Source organism: Oryx dammah, unplaced genomic scaffold (assembly GCF_014754425.2).
Source record: "Oryx dammah isolate SB20612 unplaced genomic scaffold, SCBI_Odam_1.1 HiC_scaffold_6, whole genome shotgun sequence".
NCBI classification, from domain to species: domain Eukaryota; kingdom Metazoa; phylum Chordata; class Mammalia; order Artiodactyla; family Bovidae; genus Oryx; species Oryx dammah.
The window spans coordinates 30,129,199-30,148,768 of record NW_024070190.1 but is presented as its reverse complement, the minus strand read 5'-3'; the positions used below and the strand labels follow the sequence as shown (position 1 = coordinate 30,148,768).

General features: G+C 42.7%; 2 protein-coding genes and 1 long non-coding RNA gene across 4 annotated transcripts; 2 read left to right on the top strand and 1 right to left on the bottom strand.

The window, feature by feature from the left end:
• The first annotated feature begins 2 nt into the window (after positions 1-2).
• Positions 3-7,722, top strand: FUT11 (fucosyltransferase 11). Of its 2 annotated transcripts, XR_005721362.1 has the most exons (4): positions 3-901; positions 1,025-1,650; positions 3,041-3,312; positions 7,634-7,722. XR_005721362.1 is itself a non-coding variant. In XM_040242460.1 (3 exons), exons 1-3 carry the CDS (start codon positions 194-196, stop codon positions 3,186-3,188), a joined length of 1,482 nt encoding a protein of 493 aa, XP_040098394.1. In that variant the 5' UTR covers positions 3-193; the 3' UTR covers positions 3,189-3,869. The 2 variants fall into 2 exon arrangements, 1 of the variants encoding a protein (XP_040098394.1); XM_040242460.1 differs by lacking the exon at positions 7,634-7,722 and having other exon boundaries at positions 3,041-3,869.
• Positions 7,723-7,743: 21 nt separating this feature from the next.
• Positions 7,744-17,556, bottom strand: LOC120865309. The gene is made up of 3 exons (XR_005721364.1): positions 17,441-17,556; positions 16,520-17,175; positions 7,744-9,799 (listed from the first exon to the last, which is right to left on the bottom strand). It is a non-coding gene; the product is annotated as an uncharacterized LOC120865309 (long non-coding RNA).
• Positions 17,557-17,582: 26 nt separating this feature from the next.
• On the top strand, positions 17,583-18,786 carry CHCHD1 (coiled-coil-helix-coiled-coil-helix domain containing 1). The gene is made up of 3 exons (XM_040242491.1): positions 17,583-17,743; positions 17,869-17,987; positions 18,584-18,786. The coding sequence occupies exons 1-3, from the start codon at positions 17,620-17,622 to the stop codon at positions 18,695-18,697; spliced, it is 357 nt and encodes a 118-aa protein (XP_040098425.1). The 5' UTR covers positions 17,583-17,619; the 3' UTR covers positions 18,698-18,786.
• The last annotated feature ends 784 nt before the right edge of the window (positions 18,787-19,570 follow it).

Here is a 19,570-nt window from a genome sequence, read left to right as displayed (position 1 = left end):
TCATTTTTATCTGCCACGTATCACTTTCCCTCCAGTCCTTCCTGCCAGGACTAGCGGCTCTGGGGAAGTGGCCGGCTGAGCTGGCCGCTAAGCCGCGCATGCGCCACATGCCCCTGTGGCGTAGGCCCTCGTCCCATCGCTACTCAGAGCCAGGCCGGGACCGGTGCTGCGGGCGTCGGCCGCCAGAGTAGACATGGGGGCCGGCCGCACGGGGTCTGTGCTTGCTGTCCTGGGAGTGCTTGGTGTCTGTGCGACCAGAGGCCCAGGACTCGCGGCGGAGGGGAAGACCCGCGGGGAGGCGGAGTGGGCGGAGCCGTGGGATGGCGCGGTTTTCCGGCCTCCCTCGGCGCTGGGCGCAGTGGGGGTGGCTCGCAGTCCGGGGCCCCCGCGGCCCGGGAGGGAGGAGGCGGTGGACTTGCCGGTGCTGCTGTGGTGGAGCCCGGGGCTGTTCCCTCACTTCCCGGGCGACTCGGAGCGCATCGAGTGCGCGCGCGGGGCGTGCGTGGCGTCCCGGGACCGACGGGTGCGGAGAGACTCGCGGACGCGCGCGCTGCTCTTCTACGGCACCGACTTCCGCGCATCCGAGGCGCCGCTTCCGCGCCTGGCGCACCAGAGCTGGGCGCTTCTGCACGAGGAGTCGCCCCTTAACAACTTCTTGCTGAGCCACGGTCCGGGCATCCGCCTCTTCAATCTTACCGCCACCTTCAGTCGCTACTCGGACTACCCGCTGCCGCTGCAGTGGCTGCCGGGGATCGCTTACCTGCGCCGCGCGGCACCTCCGCTCGAGGAGCGCGCAGAGTGGCGCCGCCGTGGCTATGCGCCGCTGCTCTATCTGCAGTCCCACTGCGACGTGCCTGCGGACCGAGACCGCTACGTGCGCGAGCTCATGCGCTACATTCCGGTGGGTGAGGGCCGGGCGGAGCGGGAAGGAGAGGGTGGCGCGTGGGGCTGAGACCGGGACCCCTGGTGTCCTGGCCGGCGTGCCGTACCCTCTTGACGGCCGTGCTCTCTCTACCCGTCGCAGGTGGACTCCTATGGGAAGTGCCTGCAGAATCGGGAGCTGCCCGCGCCGCGGTTACGGGACACAGCCACAGCCACCACCGAGGATCCAGAGCTCTTGGCCTTCTTGTCCCGCTATAAATTCCATTTGGCTCTCGAAAATGCCATCTGCGACGACTACATGACAGAAAAATTGTGGCGCCCCATGCACCTCGGTGCTGTGCCCGTGTACCGCGGCTCTCCCTCTGTGAGGGACTGGATGCCGAACAATCACTCCATCATCCTCATTGACGACTTTGAGTCGCCGCAGAAGCTGGCAGAGTTTATTGACTTCCTGGACAAAAATGATGAAGAATATATGAAATACTTGGCATACAAGCAGCCTGGGGGCATCACTAACCAGTTCCTTCTGGATAGTTTGAAGCAGCGCGAATGGGGAGTGAATGACCCCTTACTACCTAACTACCTTAATGGCTTCGAGTGTTTTGTCTGTGACCACGAACTGGCGCGGCTGGATGCCGAGAAGGCCCACGCAGCCTCTCCTGGGAGCATCCCGGTCCCTGAGCCTCATATTGCCCAGCCCTCACACATGGACTGCCCAGTGCCCACACCTGGCTTTGGCAGTGTGGAAGAGATTCCTGAGAATGACAGGTAAGGATAGCTGGGGTCCCCTGGGGCTGTCAAATCAAATGATTTATAGACTTGCTTCCTGCAGGCAATAAACTAGCCCTGGGTGCTGAGGGGATGTTGTATAAGGAAATTACAACATGAGGTCACTATGCCTTTAAGGTATCAAGAGTCTAAGAGAAGACAAATTGTGAAAGAGCAGTAGAAAATGTGAGAGGTAATTGAGGGCAACAACATACGAAAATCAGCTTTTATAAACAGTGTTTGTAGTAGTGATTCAAAAAAAGCTTCAACTAGAGCAGAGGGCCTGTTTAGGGAAGTGATGAGGGACAAAGTTGGGCCAGGTGATACATATTCTGAATACTAGGCCCTGTAGCTGGACTGTCCTGAAAATCAATTCAGCTGTTTATTGAGCATCTTCAACATGGTGGGGCTGTGGATGAGAAGTACATTTAGTGTTTCCAGGGAGGTTTGCCTGCAGTAATCAGGGTTTATACTTGTTAACTTGGTGTAGCTATTAACAGCATCTCCTTTGACTCTTCAAATTACCCTGATTTAGATGACAAATTGTTTGTCCTAGACAGAATAGAAGGGATGCTTTCAAAAGATGATTAATGATTGTGGCCAATGTGGATTGGAAGGGAAGTGAGGAGACGACTGAAGGAGGCAGCAGAAGGTGGTGGCGCTGGTAAACAAGGTGGGCATAGGCGATGGGGTAGAAAAAGGAAGCCACTTGCATAAAACCACACCTGTTAGGGGAGGGGCCATAAAAGACTATGAGAGACTTCTAGAATGACCTGCGGAGATCGCCTTCGACAGTGGATGGCAGCAGAGGGCTGGCACAGCTTGGTCCTGGGAGTGGAGTGGATTTGTATCCAGTAATTTACATCAGGTAATTTGTATCTAGTTTGTGCACAACATATTATGATTTATCAGAAGAAAAGTGTAACATTAAAAAAAGAGAAACATTCAGGTTATGGCTCATCTAGACACTGGATATGGTTGCACTTCTTGATTACTGAAACAGTGTAATATAAAAAGTAACCATCTAAATACACTCCCTTTTCTTAGGAAGATTACTGTTTCCATAGTTTGGCCCCTTGCTCTGCCTACCTCTTAATTCCTTCCACATTTGGAGACCAAGAGCAGGCAAGTCAGGAAATTTAACTCACTGGGATATCTGTGTATGTGTGTGTGTGGGGGGGTGCTTGGATAATGAATTGGTGTTTTGGGCTCACTGCCTGTCACTTGGATTAGTACTGGATTTACTTCACATTTCCTTCCCTCAAAGCAGATCGTTGGTCCTAACCAGAAACCACTGTATCTGCTGAAGATTTCTTTGGCTACTGGGAGAAAGGTAGGATTCATAGCTGTACTGAGGCTCCATAATCCAACTCTCATTTTGATGTTTCAGCTGGAAGGAGATGTGGCTGCAAGATTATTGGCAAGGTCTGGACCAGGGGGAAGCTCTCACTGCCATGATCCACAACAATGAGACACTTCAGGGGAAATTTTGGGATTACCTAACGGAGATCTTTATGAAAAGGAACCAAAATCTCTAACCGCTCATGCAAGTATTTAACTTGACGGAGCTAAGGAGATGGAAGTCCTTATTCAACAATGGGACATGAAGGATATCCAATGCGCAAGTCCCTAATGAACACTGTCTTACCGTGAATCCAAGGAGTAAGTTATATCCACTGATATTTTATTCTAATCATGTGTACCCAGGGTCTCAGCCTATGGTAATAGAGCCTCTTCTCAAGGAGAGATGGAGGCATCCAGTTTTTGATTCAATGGGAACCAGAAACACTCCCATTTGATTCAAGGTGCTGATCAACAGAATTTTTAAAGAACTTATTTTTCTAGCTCTTTCAGCCTCTCAATCGTGATTTGGGATATGTTAGTACTTGGCTGTGAATGAAGTAAGATGGGCCAGGTTTACAGTATGTAAACTTCTCCTGTATTCTTTAAACCACTCATTATTCAATACCTTTTCCTAATTTCTATTCCTATTTCTTGCTTTATAAACTATTTATGTTGGTGGTGAAGCAAAACTCCTAGAGGGTTGTGTTCTGGCTCTCTGGAGTTGTATTTTTCTCTATCACTCACTTTGCCTTTCATGTCAGCCTTTTTGAGTGGCTTTTCTTGCCTGGTTTTCCACGATTTCTGTTGGAGATGGAGTAGCCTTGCCACCATTCCCACACTCATTCCCACCTGCATTAAACTGGCTAGAGATTGGACACCTTTTCTTGCTGCTGATTTGCTTCATATTTAGGGCATATCTGAAATTCCTTCTCACCTCATGAATATAAAAATTCAGAGGCTAATATCATGTCAACTTAAGGAATCATCCTGCTCTATTTTAGAGATGGAGACTCAGGCTGCAAATGATAGCAGAAAAAGTTAATCATCATTTCAAAAGGTTAAAATAGGTCAATGTGAATCAAAGTGCAAATTTTTATAGGTCTTTGGTCTTTTTCTGTCTGCCTAATGAACTCTATTTTATTATCTTTATATGCTACAAAAGTCCATTTCCCCAAAAAACTCATGAAAATTATGGTGGAAGAAACAGCCCAGCAATATAGCTCTAGTAATTATCTCACATTGTCTCATATTCTGTGGCACTTTTAAGTGGGATAAACATCCCAACTTCATCCATTCTATTATTGTTACAGTGCATAACTTTTTAGTACTTACTGAGGCCACATTTTTATAAAGTCCATCCAAAGCCCTAAACCCAAGGGGATGAGAGGTGAAGCAAGACATTTAAGCCATCCTGAGTGGCTGGCTAAATAAAAAGCTGTTAGATTTGGGGAGGTAGCCAAACACTTCTATTACTGTGGTTTAAACACAGCTTAATGGAGAGGGAGAGCATCTGCGTCTTCTGGGGCAGTGGGACAAGAAAGAACACCTTGGACCTTAGAACTACACTGGCTGTAACATACTAATGGATTATCACTAGAGAAATCCCATAGTTTATCAATATATCTGGTTTAAATCAGTGTGTATGCATGTGTACACACACACGTTATTTACAGACATATATATGTGATGCTGAAGCTGAAGCTCGAGTACTTTGGCCACCTCATGCGAAGAGGTGACTCGCTGGAAAAGACTCTGATGCTGGGAGGGATTGGGGGCAGGAGGAGAAGGGGACGACAGAGGATGAGATGGCTGGATGGCATCACAGACTCGATGGACGTGAGTCTGAGTGAACTCCGGGAGTTGGTGATGGACAGGGAGGCCTGGTGTGCTGCGATTCATGGGGTCGCAAAGAGTCGGACACGACTGAGCGACTGAACTGAACTGAACTGATACGTGGTTGTACAGATTGACGAGGAAGATGATGCTTATGACTTCAGTATAGACTATGTATAATAGAACCTTGGGTTTCTATCAGGTTTTGTTTTTAATATTTTGAACAGCCTGCTAAACTGCTCTATGTGTGATATACCAGCTTGTTTTTAAATTTAAAAAATCTAGCTCTTTATTTACCTCAAAGCTAACATCAAGTGTTTATTTTAAAACATAATGGCACTTGCTTTGAATGGGGTAAAGATCAGAGACTTTACAATTTTTGGCTGACATGAAACTATATAATATCCCACAAAATGGAAATGCTGCAGCAGACCTCACAACAAACATGTATATATGTGGGCTCATATATATATTGGGCTTCCCTGTGGCTCAGCTGGTAAAGGGTCCGCCTACCATGTGGGAGACCTGGGTTTGATCCCTGGGTTGGGAAAATCCCCTGGAAAAGGGAAAGGCTACCCACTCCAATATTCTGGCCTAGAGAATTCCATGGACTATGTATAGTTCATGGGGTCACAGCTGGATTTTCACTTTCCTATATACATATATGATGCTTCCACTAGGGCCCCGCACTTATTGTGACCTTTGAAGATGTAGCCAACCAAAGTTATAATTTAGGCTGGATTTCACTGTCAGGGTGATTCTTTTTTTCTTTTTTTGACTGTGCCACACAACTTGTGGGACCTCAGTTCCCTGACCTGGGACTGAATGTGAGCCTGTGGCAGTGAAAGAGCAGAGTCCCAACCACTGGACCACCAGGGAACTCCCTTTTTTCATTTTATTTAATAAAAAATGCCCTTCAAGGACTTCCTTAGCAGTCCAGTGTTTAAGACTCTGCCTTCCAATGCAGCGCGAACTAAGATCCCACATGCCCCAAGGAACAGCCAAGAAAAAGAAGGGCCCTTCATAACAATATGGACTTTCGCAGAAAAGAACAAGACAGACGTTTGAAAATACTTAACGTTAAAATTTGATATAGTACAGACTCTTACAAAAGCCAAATTCAGGACTCTTGATTTCTAAGCATGCAAGCTATTTAAATGCAGACACCAGTTTATATTATATACAAAATACAGTATTACCCAAGTGCAAACTAAGGTTAGGACTCAAATTTCATTATGTGCAATAAAATGGGTAGGCAATGGTTATGCAAGGTGTAGAATCATTCTTACTTCTGTTTAATTACACCCGTTCAACTGGCATTACCTTAGCACTTTTATGTACAAAGTAGGCCAGTTGTTTATGAATGATTGTGGATGGAGACTCATCCCTGGTTTGTGGTCAGTGCTTCCAAGACTTTCTTCTTTATTCCTCTCACCACAAAAGTATTCACAGAAGAGCAGGGTAAGCCAGGTGCTACCTTTCCACAAGGGAAAGCAGAACCAGTAGCTGCCACACGGCTCTCCAACTAAAGGCTTCACTTTCTCTGTGGAGAAAGCAAGTAATGTGAATTTTCTGTGGTTTGGGGCCCAGCCTGCTCTGTATACCTCAGCAGGCTTGAGGTTATTAATGGCAGAAGTGTCCAATAGGAATCAACTTTATTTGTGTTGCTGGAGTGGGGGTGGAGCATGGGGCTGATGCCTTTATAATTCCCAATAGTTGCTATTTTCTATTATCTCAGGTTTAATTTTGTATTAATAAATGGCTTCTTTTTAAACAGTGTCTCCTGCTTGATTTTATTTCTGGGGTGAACATGGTAAAGTTGGAGACTTGCAAAAATATTTCAAACATTTGTTCATTTAACAAGTATGTATTGGCACTACTCTAGGCCCTGGGATATAGCACTGAGCCAGACTGACAAGGTCCCTGCTCTCACTGTGTGTACATTTTAAATGGGTGTTGGGGTTAAAGCCGTAAACAAACAATAAATGAATAAGATAATCCAGACTATGATAGGTACTATGAAGAAAATAAAACATGTTGATGGTGGTTTGGATGGAAGTCAGGGAACTCTTCTTTGACATGAAGTGAGACTCAACAGAACAAAAAGAACCAGTCATGCAGAGATAAATGGGACAATTCTAAATATCTGTGACAAGTGATTAGCGCACACTCAAATTACATAACCAAATAAACACTGCTCCTCCAAAGTAATCATCTTATGAATTGTAAGGCTGTCCAAGTTATCCTTCTATTACCAGAAACATTTCTTGGAGATCATGTGTAAATGCCTTGAGCATCAGTGGTACATCTTTGGACTGAGTTTTGTAAACAGCTAAGTCACTTCAGAGGGGCACGGGGAAGAAAAGGTCACTTAGAACCAAGCCTAGTTAAAGCTAGGTATTACAATCCAAGGGCCAAGTGTATAAACAGAGATGATACTGCAAAGTATCTTTGCAGGATTGGCGAGAAGATTAAATAAAACAATGAATGTGAGAAAGTGCTTAAACCTCACCCTATCCAATGAGATCACTACAAATGAGAAAACTGTCACGTCCAGCTCAACAGCAGATTCCCCAAAGCGCCACCGTGGCGGAAGAGTGAGAAACACTCAAAGTTACGGTGGGGATCAGGGGACCAACACCCCCACGAGGTGAAGGCACCCAAACTGATCTCAAGTCTGCCTCACTATACTTTTTGAGACTTGCTTGTACGTGTTTACGTGAGCATAGCAGGCCAGGTGGCCTTCAATGATAATCCTGTGCAGTTAGCATTTAATATTTTTGTATCCCCGTTTTTCTGCCTCAAGGACAGAGACCCAGGTAATCTCTATGTGCCTCCCAGGTACCAAGGACAGGAACAGTCTGCTGATGGCTTCCATCCCCAGGTGGCCATCCTGCTTTCAAGATGTTTGCTGTTCCTACCTGGATTCCTTCACGAGTCACATACTGAGTCATGTCCTCTCAGCAAGATTGTGTAACTCTTTGGTCAGGCCTTTTAGTAGGCCTGTCTCCTCCATCTCCCCCTTTTTGTTTCTGTAGATAACTGAATATAGTCAAGAAGGCTAACTGTTGCTGCTGCTGCTTTCTTGTTCTTCTCCAGACTATACAGAGACAAAGCAGAATGATTAATAGAACACTGCAACTAATTATAAGTCTATAACCATAGGATTTTATTTGAGAGGATTTAAGGAAGACAGTCCATCAGCTAGAGCATTAAGCAAAGAAGAGCCAGTAATCACATCATTTTTTATTAAACATGTCTAGAATGTCACGTTGTAACTCTTGTATATCTAATGTAATATTTCCTTGATTTAGTAAATGTCGTTTAACCTTATACCAGTTAAAAGTTGATTGATTATATTTATGTGCAGTCACACAGAATGATGTGTAATTCCAGTCACACTTTAGTCTTGTTTTTGTAGACTTACCAATTGATCTAATAACAGAATGTTGTAAGTCAGCCACTTGTGAAGCCAATTTTTCATCTATTTTTTGTTGAGTGGGCCAAACAACGTCTGCATCCTTATGCCATTCTTGTACAAAATGAACAGTTTGAACAGACTGATGCAAAGCTATTCTGGCCACTGCAGTAGTGGCGGTTATTGCTATAATTCCCAGAATAGCTGCTATTATCATACCAATAAATCTTTTTGTTCTTTTAAAAGTTGCTTTTATAATTTCTTCTATGGAATAAAGAGTAGGGCTTTCTTGCCAGCCTCTTTGTAAATCCACTGGTATCCAAATACCTGTCTGAGTTTTTAAAACATAAATACTTTGCTAAGATTCACTGAAAGGAATGGTATTGTTTAAACAAGTATAAAAAGAACAATTTATACAACTTATAAGACCAGTAGAGATGTTCTATATCGCTGGCCCTAACACAAATACAAAAGGTAATCTTACACAGGCCTGAATAGTATGAGTAGAATTTTTAGTAAAATAAAAAGTTGCCTTAGGATCGTTTAAGATATATTCAGTATAACGGCCACTGCAAGCCTTAAGGGTTTTTAAAGCCATAGGTATCTTCCAAATCTCATTATGTACTGGGTGATGGATAAGTTGAGGAATGGGGGGAGCAAATCCCTCTCCTTGCCATATCAAAGATGCATTTCCGTATGTACGAAGCGTGTCATCATGATATATCCATGGACTAGAGATATTTGTTCCTTTAATCTTAGGGGTTCCTCTAGGGCCCCAATCTATAGTCTGTCCCTCAGGAGTATTTAGAAACAGATGGCCTTCAGACCGTCTACCATTTTTCCACTGGATCCAGTCCTCCATCCATACCACGTCCTATTCTTAAAGCATAGCCTGGAAGATTAGGAGGACTATAATGTATGGTGGAATTTTCTCTTTCTTTAAAGGTAAGTGCTGTTAATAAGAAAAAAGTGTTCTTATTCTCTCCAGGCTTTTCTACAATAGAAAGCCATCCCTGGAATCCTGTCTTTAAACAGAATTCTCTAAATCCTATACAAATGGATGTGCTGTCTGTTCTTACTGTATAATTTTTTTAGAGATCATCCTTCTTCTTCCTTTTTTAAAGGCAGGCTTTGATCATAAGGACCAGGAAAGCCAGGCTGAATCACTGACAAATATAGGGATACTGAATCTTCCTATGTAATGGGTCTTAATAAAGGAGGATTGGGAATATATGCCCAATAATGACTGGAATCAGCTTGAACACTTACCGACATTGTGATAAGGGTTACCATAGCCAGTAGCAGATTGGCAGATGTTTTTGGAAGGCCATGATGATGAACTAGGCTCTCAGCTTCCTGTGATAACTTCTTTATCTGACCCCAAGTGGGTATTGTAGCAGTTCACGTTCGCTTGGTCTTGGCAGGCCCAAGTTCTAATGTAAGGTACGGCATGGCATGCGTCAGAGGTCGGGAGGGTGGGTCTGTATCAAATCATGTTTTTTTCTTTCCAGTACCAGATTCTCCTCCTCAGGATCCATCGCTGTTCATTTTCCTCTATTAAGATAAGAGCATACCCTCTTCCTTATGTAACCATGATACCCTGCTTCTGTTCCCTGTCCTCTTTCCACAATATTTTTTGCCAAACCTCCTATAAGGCAGAAACTTTAAGGGAAGTATCTTTAGTCTGTTGTGAAAAGTTCCAGTGAACCTCAGCTGCTGGTTTCTCATATGGCCCCCTTATGTCCAAAAAATTTAGAGTAAAAAGAGCTAGAGCTATTTTATCCTTAGGGGAAATAGGTCCCAAGCCATACTGTTCTCCCCCTTTTTGTTTGTGTAGTATAAGTTTTAATCAGTGGGTACGTTTGATGATGGCTTGTCCGTGAGGATTATAAGGAATGTCTGTAATATGTTTAATAGACCAGTCAGCTAAAAATTTTTGAAAGATATGACTTTTATAAGAAGGCCCATTGTCAGTTTTTATAGTTTTTGGTAGGCCCATATAGGCAAAAGCTTGTTGTAAGTGAGGGATACATTGAGCAGTTGACTCTCCATTATTAATTGAAGCAAAAATCATTCCAGAATATGTGTCAATGGAAACATGTATTAAACCTTAATTACCAAACAGGGCATATGAGTAACATCAGTTTGCCATAAGTCATTAGGATATAATCCACAGGGATTTATGCCTTCCTGACTCAGGGGCACTATTGCAGAAGTTTGACAGGTAGGGCATTGAAAAACAATATTTTTAGCTTGTTGTCAGGGTAACTGAAATCAATGTTGTAATCCTCTGACATTAATGTAAGTTAAATCATGAAACTGAGTGGGAGTAAGGAATGTAGTTAATTTAACATCAATCTGGTCATTACCTTCTGATAAAGGTTCTGGTAATTGAGAATGAGAGCAGATATGAGTAATATGAAATGGAAATTGTCAATTCCTAACTATATCTTGTAATTTCGAAAATAACTGATGAATGGGAAAGTCCAAGACAGGAATATGAATAGTTTCTATCTGGAAAGTTACCTTAACAGCATATTGAGAATCTGAGATACTATTAATGGGTATTATAATGTCTGATAGGACAGTAATTATGGCATCTAGTTAAGCTTGTTGTATTGATGAATATGATGATTGCCAAATTTTGGTGGTTGGACCATAATATCCAGCTTTACATTCTATATTTGCATCTGTAAAAAAGATAGGAGCACACTTGACAGGTTCTGTTTTAGTTATTCTAGGCAATGTAAAAACATGTTAAGAAAATTAATTAATTTAGAAGATGGATAATGACAATCAATTGTACCAATAAAATCAGATAATGCTATCTGCCACTCCACGTTTTGTGGAAAAAGTCATTCTATCTGATCTTTAGCTAAAGGAACTATTATATATTTGGGATCATATCCTGAAACTTGTCGAATAAGAGTCCTCAATTTAAAACTCAATTTACTAATAAGGTCTACATAGGTAGTCAATAATTTTGTTTGTTTACGGGGTTAAAATACCCATTCTAATTATAAATTCGGATAAATTCATTTTGCCATATTATTCCTGTAGGGGAATGAGGTTTAGGCATAATTAAAGCAGTTAAAGGTTGTTGAATATCAATTCAAGATAACTGTTTTTCTTGTATGCTTTGATTCATTTCTTGTAATTCTCGATTGGCTTCAGCTGTAAGTGTTCATGGACTGTTGAGATCTGTATCTCCTTTTAGAGTATTAAATAAAATTTATTAAATAAATTTGTCAAAGCATAATTAGGGATACCCAGTGTAGGTAGTAACCAACTAATATCTCCTAATAATTTTTGCAAGTCGTTCAGAGTATTAAGGTGATCAGTTCTAATTTGTATCTTTTGAGAGGATACTGTATGACGATTAAGAATGTATCCCAAATAATTATTTTCTGTATTTTATCCGGGGCAATTATTAAGCCAAATTCTTTCAATATATTTTGAGTGTCTAAAAATATATGGTGCAATAACTGATTATCTGGATGAGCCAATAAAATATCATCCATATAATGTATAACAAAAGCTTGGGGATATTTTTGTCTAATGATAGATAAAGGCTGATTAATAAGAATTTGACATAAAGTAGGACTGTTCAGAAGCAGAAGATATTAAGAAGAGGTAGCAAGAATACACAGAAGAACTGTACAAAAAAAGATCTTCAAGACCAAGATAATCACAATGGTATGATCACTCACCTAGAGCCAGACATCCTGGAATGTGAAGTCAAGTCGGCCTTAGAAAGCATCACTACGAACAAAGCTAGTGGAGGTGATGGAACTCCAGTTGAGCTATTTCAAATCCTGAAAGATGATGCTGTGAAAGTGCTGCACTCAATATGCCAGCAAATTTGGAAAACTCAGCAGTGGCCACAGGACTGGAAAAGGTCAGTTTTCATTCCAATCCCAAAGAAAGGCAATGCCAAAGAATGTTCAAACTACCGCACTATTGCACTCATCTCACATGCTAGTAAAGTCATGCTCAAAATTCTCCAAGCCAGGCTTCAGCAATACGTGAACCGTGAACTTCCAGATGTTCAAGCTGGTTTTAGAAAAGGCAGAGGAACCAGAGATCAAACTGCCAACATCCTCTGGATCATCGAAAAAGCAAGAGAGTTCCAGAAAAACATCTATTTCTGCTTTATTGACTATGCCAAAGCCTTTGACTGTGTGGATCACAATAAACTGTGGAAAATTCTGAAAGAGATGGGAATACCAGACCACCTAACCTGCCTCTTGAGAAACCTATATGCAGGTCAGGAAGCAACAGTTAGAACTGGACATGGAACAACAGACTGGTTCCAAATAGGAAAAGGAGTACATCAAGGCTGTATATTGTCACCCTGCTTATTTAACTTCTATGCAGAGTACATCATGACAAATGCTGGGCTGGAAGAAGCACAAGCTGGAATCAAGATTGCCGGGAGAAATATCAATAACCTCAGATATGCAGATGACACCACCCTTATGGCAGAAAGTGAAGAGGAACTAAAAGGCCTCTTGATGAAAGTGAAAGTCAAGAGTAAAAAAGTTGGCTTAAAGCTCAACATTCAGAAAACGAAGATCATGGCATCTGGTCCCATCTCTTCATGGGAAATAGATGGGGAAACAGTGGAAACAGTGTCAGAATTTATTTTTGGGGGGCTCCAAAATCACTGCAGATGGTGACTGCAGCCATGAAATTAAAAGACGCTTACTCCTTGGAAGGAAAGTTATGACCAACCTAGATAGTATATTCAAAAGCAGAGACATCACTTTGCCAACAAAGGTCCATCTAGTTAAGGCTATGGTTTTTCCAGTAGTCATGTATGGATGCGAGAGTTGGACTGTGAAGAAGGCTGAGTGCCGAAGAATTGATGCTTTTGAACTGTGGTGTTGGAGAAGACTCTTGAGAGTCCCTTGGACTACAAGGAGATCCAACCAGTCCATTCTGAAGGAGATCAGCCCTGGGATTTCTTTGGAAGGAATGATGCTAAAGCTGAAACTCCAGTACTTTGGCCACCTCATGCGAAGAGTTGACTCATTGGAAAAGACTCTGATGCTGGGAGGGATTGGGGGCAGGAGGAGAAGGGGACGACAGAGGATGAGATGGCTGGATGGCATCACCGACTTGATGGACGTGAGTCTGAGTGAACTCCGGGAGATGGTGATGGACAGGGAGGCCTGGCGTGCTGCGATTCACGGGGTCGCAAAGCGACTGAACTGAACTGAACTGAGGACTGTTCATCATTCCTTGAGGTAAGACAGTCCATTGATATCTCTGACTAGTATTAACACTAGACAGTAAAAGCAAAATTAGGAGCATCAGAAGAATCTAAAGAAACAGTAAAAAAAAACCAATCTTTTAAGTCTGTTATTGTAAGATGTCATTTTTTAGGATCATAGATGGGAAGAGAATACTTGGCTATAACGCTCCCATGGGTTCCATGATAGCATTAACTTTCCTTAGGCCTGTTAATATTCTCCATTTACCTGATTTCTTTTTTATAACAAAAACTGGGGAGTTCCAGGGGCTAGTACATTCAATTATATGTCCTTGTTCTTTATGTTCTACTATTAGCTCATATAATGCTTCCAATTTTTTCTGGTTAAGGGCCACTGCTCCATCTAAATGTGTTTTTCTGAAAACCAAGTCAGTTTTAATGCAGTCTTTTTTGAAGCAGTGGCCGCTAGGATAAATTTGGATTTTGGAAAGGGTTATATCCCATACTGGACATAATTTGTTTAGCTTCTAGGGATATAGTGGGTATGGTTACATATGCTCCCCATTGCATTAATAAATCTCGTCCCCCAAAATTGATCAGAATATCTGCAACCAGAGGTTGCAAAGTGGCAGTTTGTTGTTCTGGGCCTTTACAGAGCATAGTTTGAGAGCTTTGAGAGATATTATTCATAGTCCCTATTCCTGTTATAACAGTAGGAACTGATTTTAATGGCCAGGAATGAGGTCAATGTTTTATAGCTATTATTGAAACATCAGCTCCTGTATCCATGAGCCCAGAAAATCTCTTTTCCATTATTTCTATATCTAGTTTTGGTCTCTCATCAGTAACACAGGTCTGCCAATATACTTGTTTTCCCGTACTTCCAAATCCTCCTTCTCTTTTTCTAGGGGAATTATTAATCTTTATGTAAGGCAAGAGAAGGGAGTTATGTAATTCGGTCTCCCTTATTTCTTTGATATGGAATATTAGCACTCATCATAACATTAATTTCCCCTTCAAAATCTTCAATGATTCCAATTTGTACATGAATGCCCTTTATAGTTAGACTACTTCTACCAATCCTAAGTCCAAAGGTATTTTTTGGAAGTGGACCCCATATTCCTATAGGAATTTTACATATTCCCATAGATGGCATCAATAATTGATTATCTAGGGCAGGAGTATCTATTGCTGCGCTGCCTGAGGTTGCTGGGAGTAAATCATAGATTGATTGTTTTCTAATATTTGAGTAGGATATATGAATGGGACTGCATTCCATAAGCTCGGATTGTTTTGGGAGCCCCCAGCTCAGCCCCGAAAGGCATTTCCCAACAGAAGAGTCCTGTTGTTATGAAATTTGGAATGGCATTCATTAGCCCAGTGCCTTTTTGACATTTAGAACATAATCCAGGGACTTTAGCTTCCCCTTTTTGATCATTATTATTTTTTATTTTACAATCTTTTTTCATGTGTCCCAGTTTTCAACATCCATGACATTTAATTTTATTGTCCTTTTTTCCTTTTGAAAGGGCCTGTGCCAATAACTGCATCTTATAGGGTTCTGATCCAATATCATGACACGGCTTTATATAATCTTCCAAGTTGCTTCCCTGAGCTTTTTTTTCTTCCTTTTTTTTTCGTTTTTTCCCCCGAGCTTCCCCCCCCCCACCCCCAAGCTTTTAAAGGTTGGAGAGCCTTTTGGCATTCAGAGTTAGCAGTGTCATAAGCCAACAACTGTAAAAGCATGTCCCTTAGAGTAGGCTGAGATACCGTGTTCATTAAATGTTTTCGAAGTCTGGCTATCAAGTCAACATGAGGGTCTCCATTAGACTGTCTAACTTGTGTAAATGATGGAGTAGTATGTCCAGGAGGATTAAGCTTTTCCCAAGCTCTTAAACATACAAATCGTACTTGGGAGAGGACCTGATCATCAAACTGTAACTGAGCCTGTATTCCAAAATATCCTCCTGACCCCATCAGCTGTTGCAAGGAAATGTTAATAGGTGGATTTGAAGCAGCATTTTTAATGAGCTTGTTGATTTGTTTCATCTTGCCACCAGGTTTTAAATTGTAAAAATTCAGAGGATGAAAAACAAGTTCTTGCAACCATATCTCAGTCAAAAGGGATCAGCCTTTCAGCTTGTGAAAGTCCTTGAATTAAACCCATAGTATATGAAGAGTTAGTACCATATTGTGTACATGCTTGTTTTATCTCTTTGACTGTCTTAAAAGGAAGAGGATGATAATCATTAGTAGTAGCACCTTGTGGATCCTGTGGACCAGGGGAAACCTGAGCAACTACCACAGGGAGGGCTAGGGCATCTTCATCCCCTTGTAGTTGTGCCTAATTACCCTTTGAAAGGGAGAAACATGGTTGGGCACTGTCAGACGAGGTTTCAAAATGCCGTCATCCCATGGAGTCTCGGATCTAAGAGGGGTGGCTCCATTAAAGGTGCTGAAGGATGAGCCACGTGAACCATGGGAAGGTGATCATTACTCCCATATGAGTTTATTTTCTTTCGCTCTTTTCGTTTGGGGCGCAAGAGGTGCTTTTTCCCCTTCAGAATCACTATTCTCATATAAGCGAGATTCATTCTCTGACTGTTCATGTGTTGTCTCTACAAAATTTTCAGAATCGGAGGCTTCTGAATGTAAAGGTCCTAGCGCAGTGCTAATAAGATTCCCCAGTGACCAGACAAAGGAATACATCCCCCACTATGATAAGCTCTGCGTAGGCAACGTATTAACTTCTTGCTATTCTTTATACCTTAAAGTCCCTCTATCGGGATCAAGTCAATAGCAATGTTTTCCAATAGCAGAAAGAAAGTCTTTTAAAGCAGAATGAGAAACTTGCACGCCTGAGCTTTTTCAACAGTCTTTTAAGACTTGCATATACTCGGTATGATTAGGGCTTCCCTTGTGGCTCAGACGGTAAAGTGTCTGCCTACAATGCGGGAGATCAGGGTTCGATCCCTAGGTCGGGAAGATCCTCTGGAAAAGGAAATGGCAACCCATGCCCCATTGTTACCCTGACTGAATTATCCAAGGGGTGTACTCACCAGGTACTTTCCACTTCCACCTCTTCGGTCAGAATTCCCCGAGTTCCTTGCCTCCTAAGGAGAAGCTTCGAAAGCTGGTTTCCCTTTAAGGTTTCTGTTGGGGCGCCACTTGTCGAGTCCAGCTCGACAGTACAGGCTCCCCAAAGCGCCGCCATGGCAAAAGAATGAGAAATACTCAAGGAAGTTACAGCGGGGATCAGGGGACCAACACCCCCACGAGGTGAAGGCACCCAAACTGATCTCAAGTCTGCCTTATTATACTTTTTGAGACTTGCTTGTACGTGTTTACATGAGCATAGCAGGCCAGGTGGCCTTCAGTGATAATCCTGTGCAGTTACCATTTAATATTTTTGTATCCCTGTTTTTCTGCCTCAAGGACAGAGACTCAGGTAATCTTTATGTGCCTCTCAGGTACCAAGGACAGGAACAGTCTGTTGCTGGCTTTCCATCCCCAGCCGTCCATCCTGCTTTCAAGATGTTTGCTGTTCCTTCTTGGATTCCTTCAGGAGTCACATACTGAATCATTTCCTCTCAGCAAGATTGTTTAATTCTTTTGTCAGGCCTTTTAGTAGGCCTGTCTCCTACAAAAACGATTCTTTAAGCCGCAGCAGGTGTTCAAATAGATGAACCTATTTTTCTTCGCGGCTTCGAAGTGGCTCTAAAGGTAATCAAAACCAACATTCTTTAAGGTTTATTAAAATTAAATCATTCCCTAGTTAGCATCTTAAAGTCTCACATTTTGATCCGCTCCCATCCTCTCTGTCCTTGCATGTCAACCACTCTCTAAGGCAGACTTTACCACCCGAAACTTGCGCTCTTTCCTGGGTGTTCCTGGCCCAGTACTGCCCAAGACTTCAGGGCCCAGAGCTCACAAAAGTCAGCGTGGACCCACAAAACAGCCCCAAAGATTCTCCTCCTCACCTGCACGTGTCTACACCAGCCAGGGTCCGAAACCGGAATCAAAGCGACACCGCCAAGAAAAGAAAGAAGAGCATCCTGGGGCGGGAGGTGGGTGGGTTGCAGCCGAGCCTCATCGGGCTCGTAGGGGTCACGCAGGGTCACGCACGGCGCCGCAGAGCCTGCCGGGAGCTCCGAGCGCGATGGCGACGCCAAGCCTCCGGGGTCGGCTAGCACGGCTTGGGAATCCGCGGAAACCTATACTGAAGCCCAATAAGCCCCTTATCTTAGCTAACCATGTCGGGGAACGGCGCCGGGAGAAGGGCGGTGAGTCGTCTGAGCCTTGGAGGCCCCGGAGCGGAAGCTGGAATAGTGCCGAAGGCTACTGGGTGGGAGGGTCGGAAAGTAAGGGTTTCTTTGTGACTGAGGATCCTTCCGTTCTGCCCCTCCAGAGGCAACCTGTATCACGGAGATGTCAATAATGATGGCTTGCTGGAAGCAGAATGAATTCCGCGACGAAGCGTGCAAAAAAGAGATCCGCGACTTCTTCGATTGTGCTTCGAGGGCTGAGGTGACAGGAGGCTTCTGGGGTGCCCTTTTGGGAGGAAAATAGGGGGCATTCAGTAGCGGTTCTTCCTTTTCTTGCTTGGTGATAAGAAAGTCTCTCTCATTCTGAAAGGGAGAGGAGATTTTTGGAAGCTACTTGAGTCACGCCAGAGTGGGAAAGGTTACTGTTTTGAAATCGCTGTGATGCTGAGTGTTTTGTTTCATTGCTTTCAGCTTTACCGGGTGCAAAATGAGGTTAATAATTAATATTCGTTTTACAGAATTTTTTTTTATCAAGCGAAGACATGCATGGGAAAGCCACTTCTTAAAATTTAAATTGCTTTTCAAATAGACATTATTGTTTAAACTAGAGACAGTAAAGGACAGGTTGTTTGGTTTCCAGACTAAATTGCCAGCTGGCAATTGTATACTAAATTGTATAATTCAGATTTTACAATCATTCGTGGATCCCAAGTCCCATGAATGAAAGGGAACTGGGAAGATGACACAGATCTCTAGGCTGGTTAACACCTTAGTGTAATTTGGGTTGTGTGAGAACTGTTAGTTTAGGTCAGGGCCAACTTCAGAGCTGTCATTTTAATTTTTGTTCTGTGTTTTCAGGCAGCCCGAAAAATGAGATCAATCCAGGAGGATCTGGGACAGCTGGGGAGTTTACCCCCCAGGAAATTGAATAAACTGTTACAGAGGTTTCCTAACAAGCCTCACGTCAGCTGAAAATGGAGAAGCATTTTCAATGACTGGACTTAGCTTCTGAGAACTAAACAGAGGCATTTTAGAGATATTTGCACTGCCATGCTCTCTTTGAAGAGTAGAACAAGGCAAAACACTTTTTTTTTTGTCTTTTTTCTTTTTTCCCCTTTGGAAACATTATGTGGGTGGAAATTTTGCTTTATTTTGAAATAAAATCTTTTGAAGAGAACTTGGCCTTTTGTCATGGATTAGGTACTCCCACCATAGTTGAAGCTTGTGTCCTCCCCTACATTCTGAAAGGTCTTTGCTCCATGATTTGCACCAGGAGGAGGACAAAAACCTTTGTATTGTCCTGCAATTGAGGTCCTTTATACCATTTAGTGCCCTTGCCTTTGGATGCATTAAGGTTGTTATCCGTATGTGCAGTTTTTTGCCATCATCTGTAAGTATATTTAGAGATGACCTATTTTTGTTCATAGCCCCTGTAAGGTGCTGCTGGAATAATCAGAGGTTCACAAATTAATAACCCACAGTTACTGCAGATGAATTTTATTTGGCCCACACAGTTTAAATTAGCTGACCACAATAGAAAAACTGTCATAAAAAGTCCACTTTTTAGCTTCCCTTAAAAAATCAAAAGATCTGACAACCCTAGTTTCTTATCCCCAGATGGAAATAAAGATTAATCAAATAGAGTTGATTATCTCCATTCTCCAGAGATCTGGTCATGGGACTCCCCCAAGTGGTGAGACTAAGACTTAATTGGCAATTATCATCTTTATGTATTACCTGTTCAGTAGTGTCATTATCTGCCTAGTTGCTGAAGGCATTTCCTTTTGTGACCTCTTGATATTCTATAGCCTGCCCTTTCAGACATAACTGAGTTAACCTTTTCTA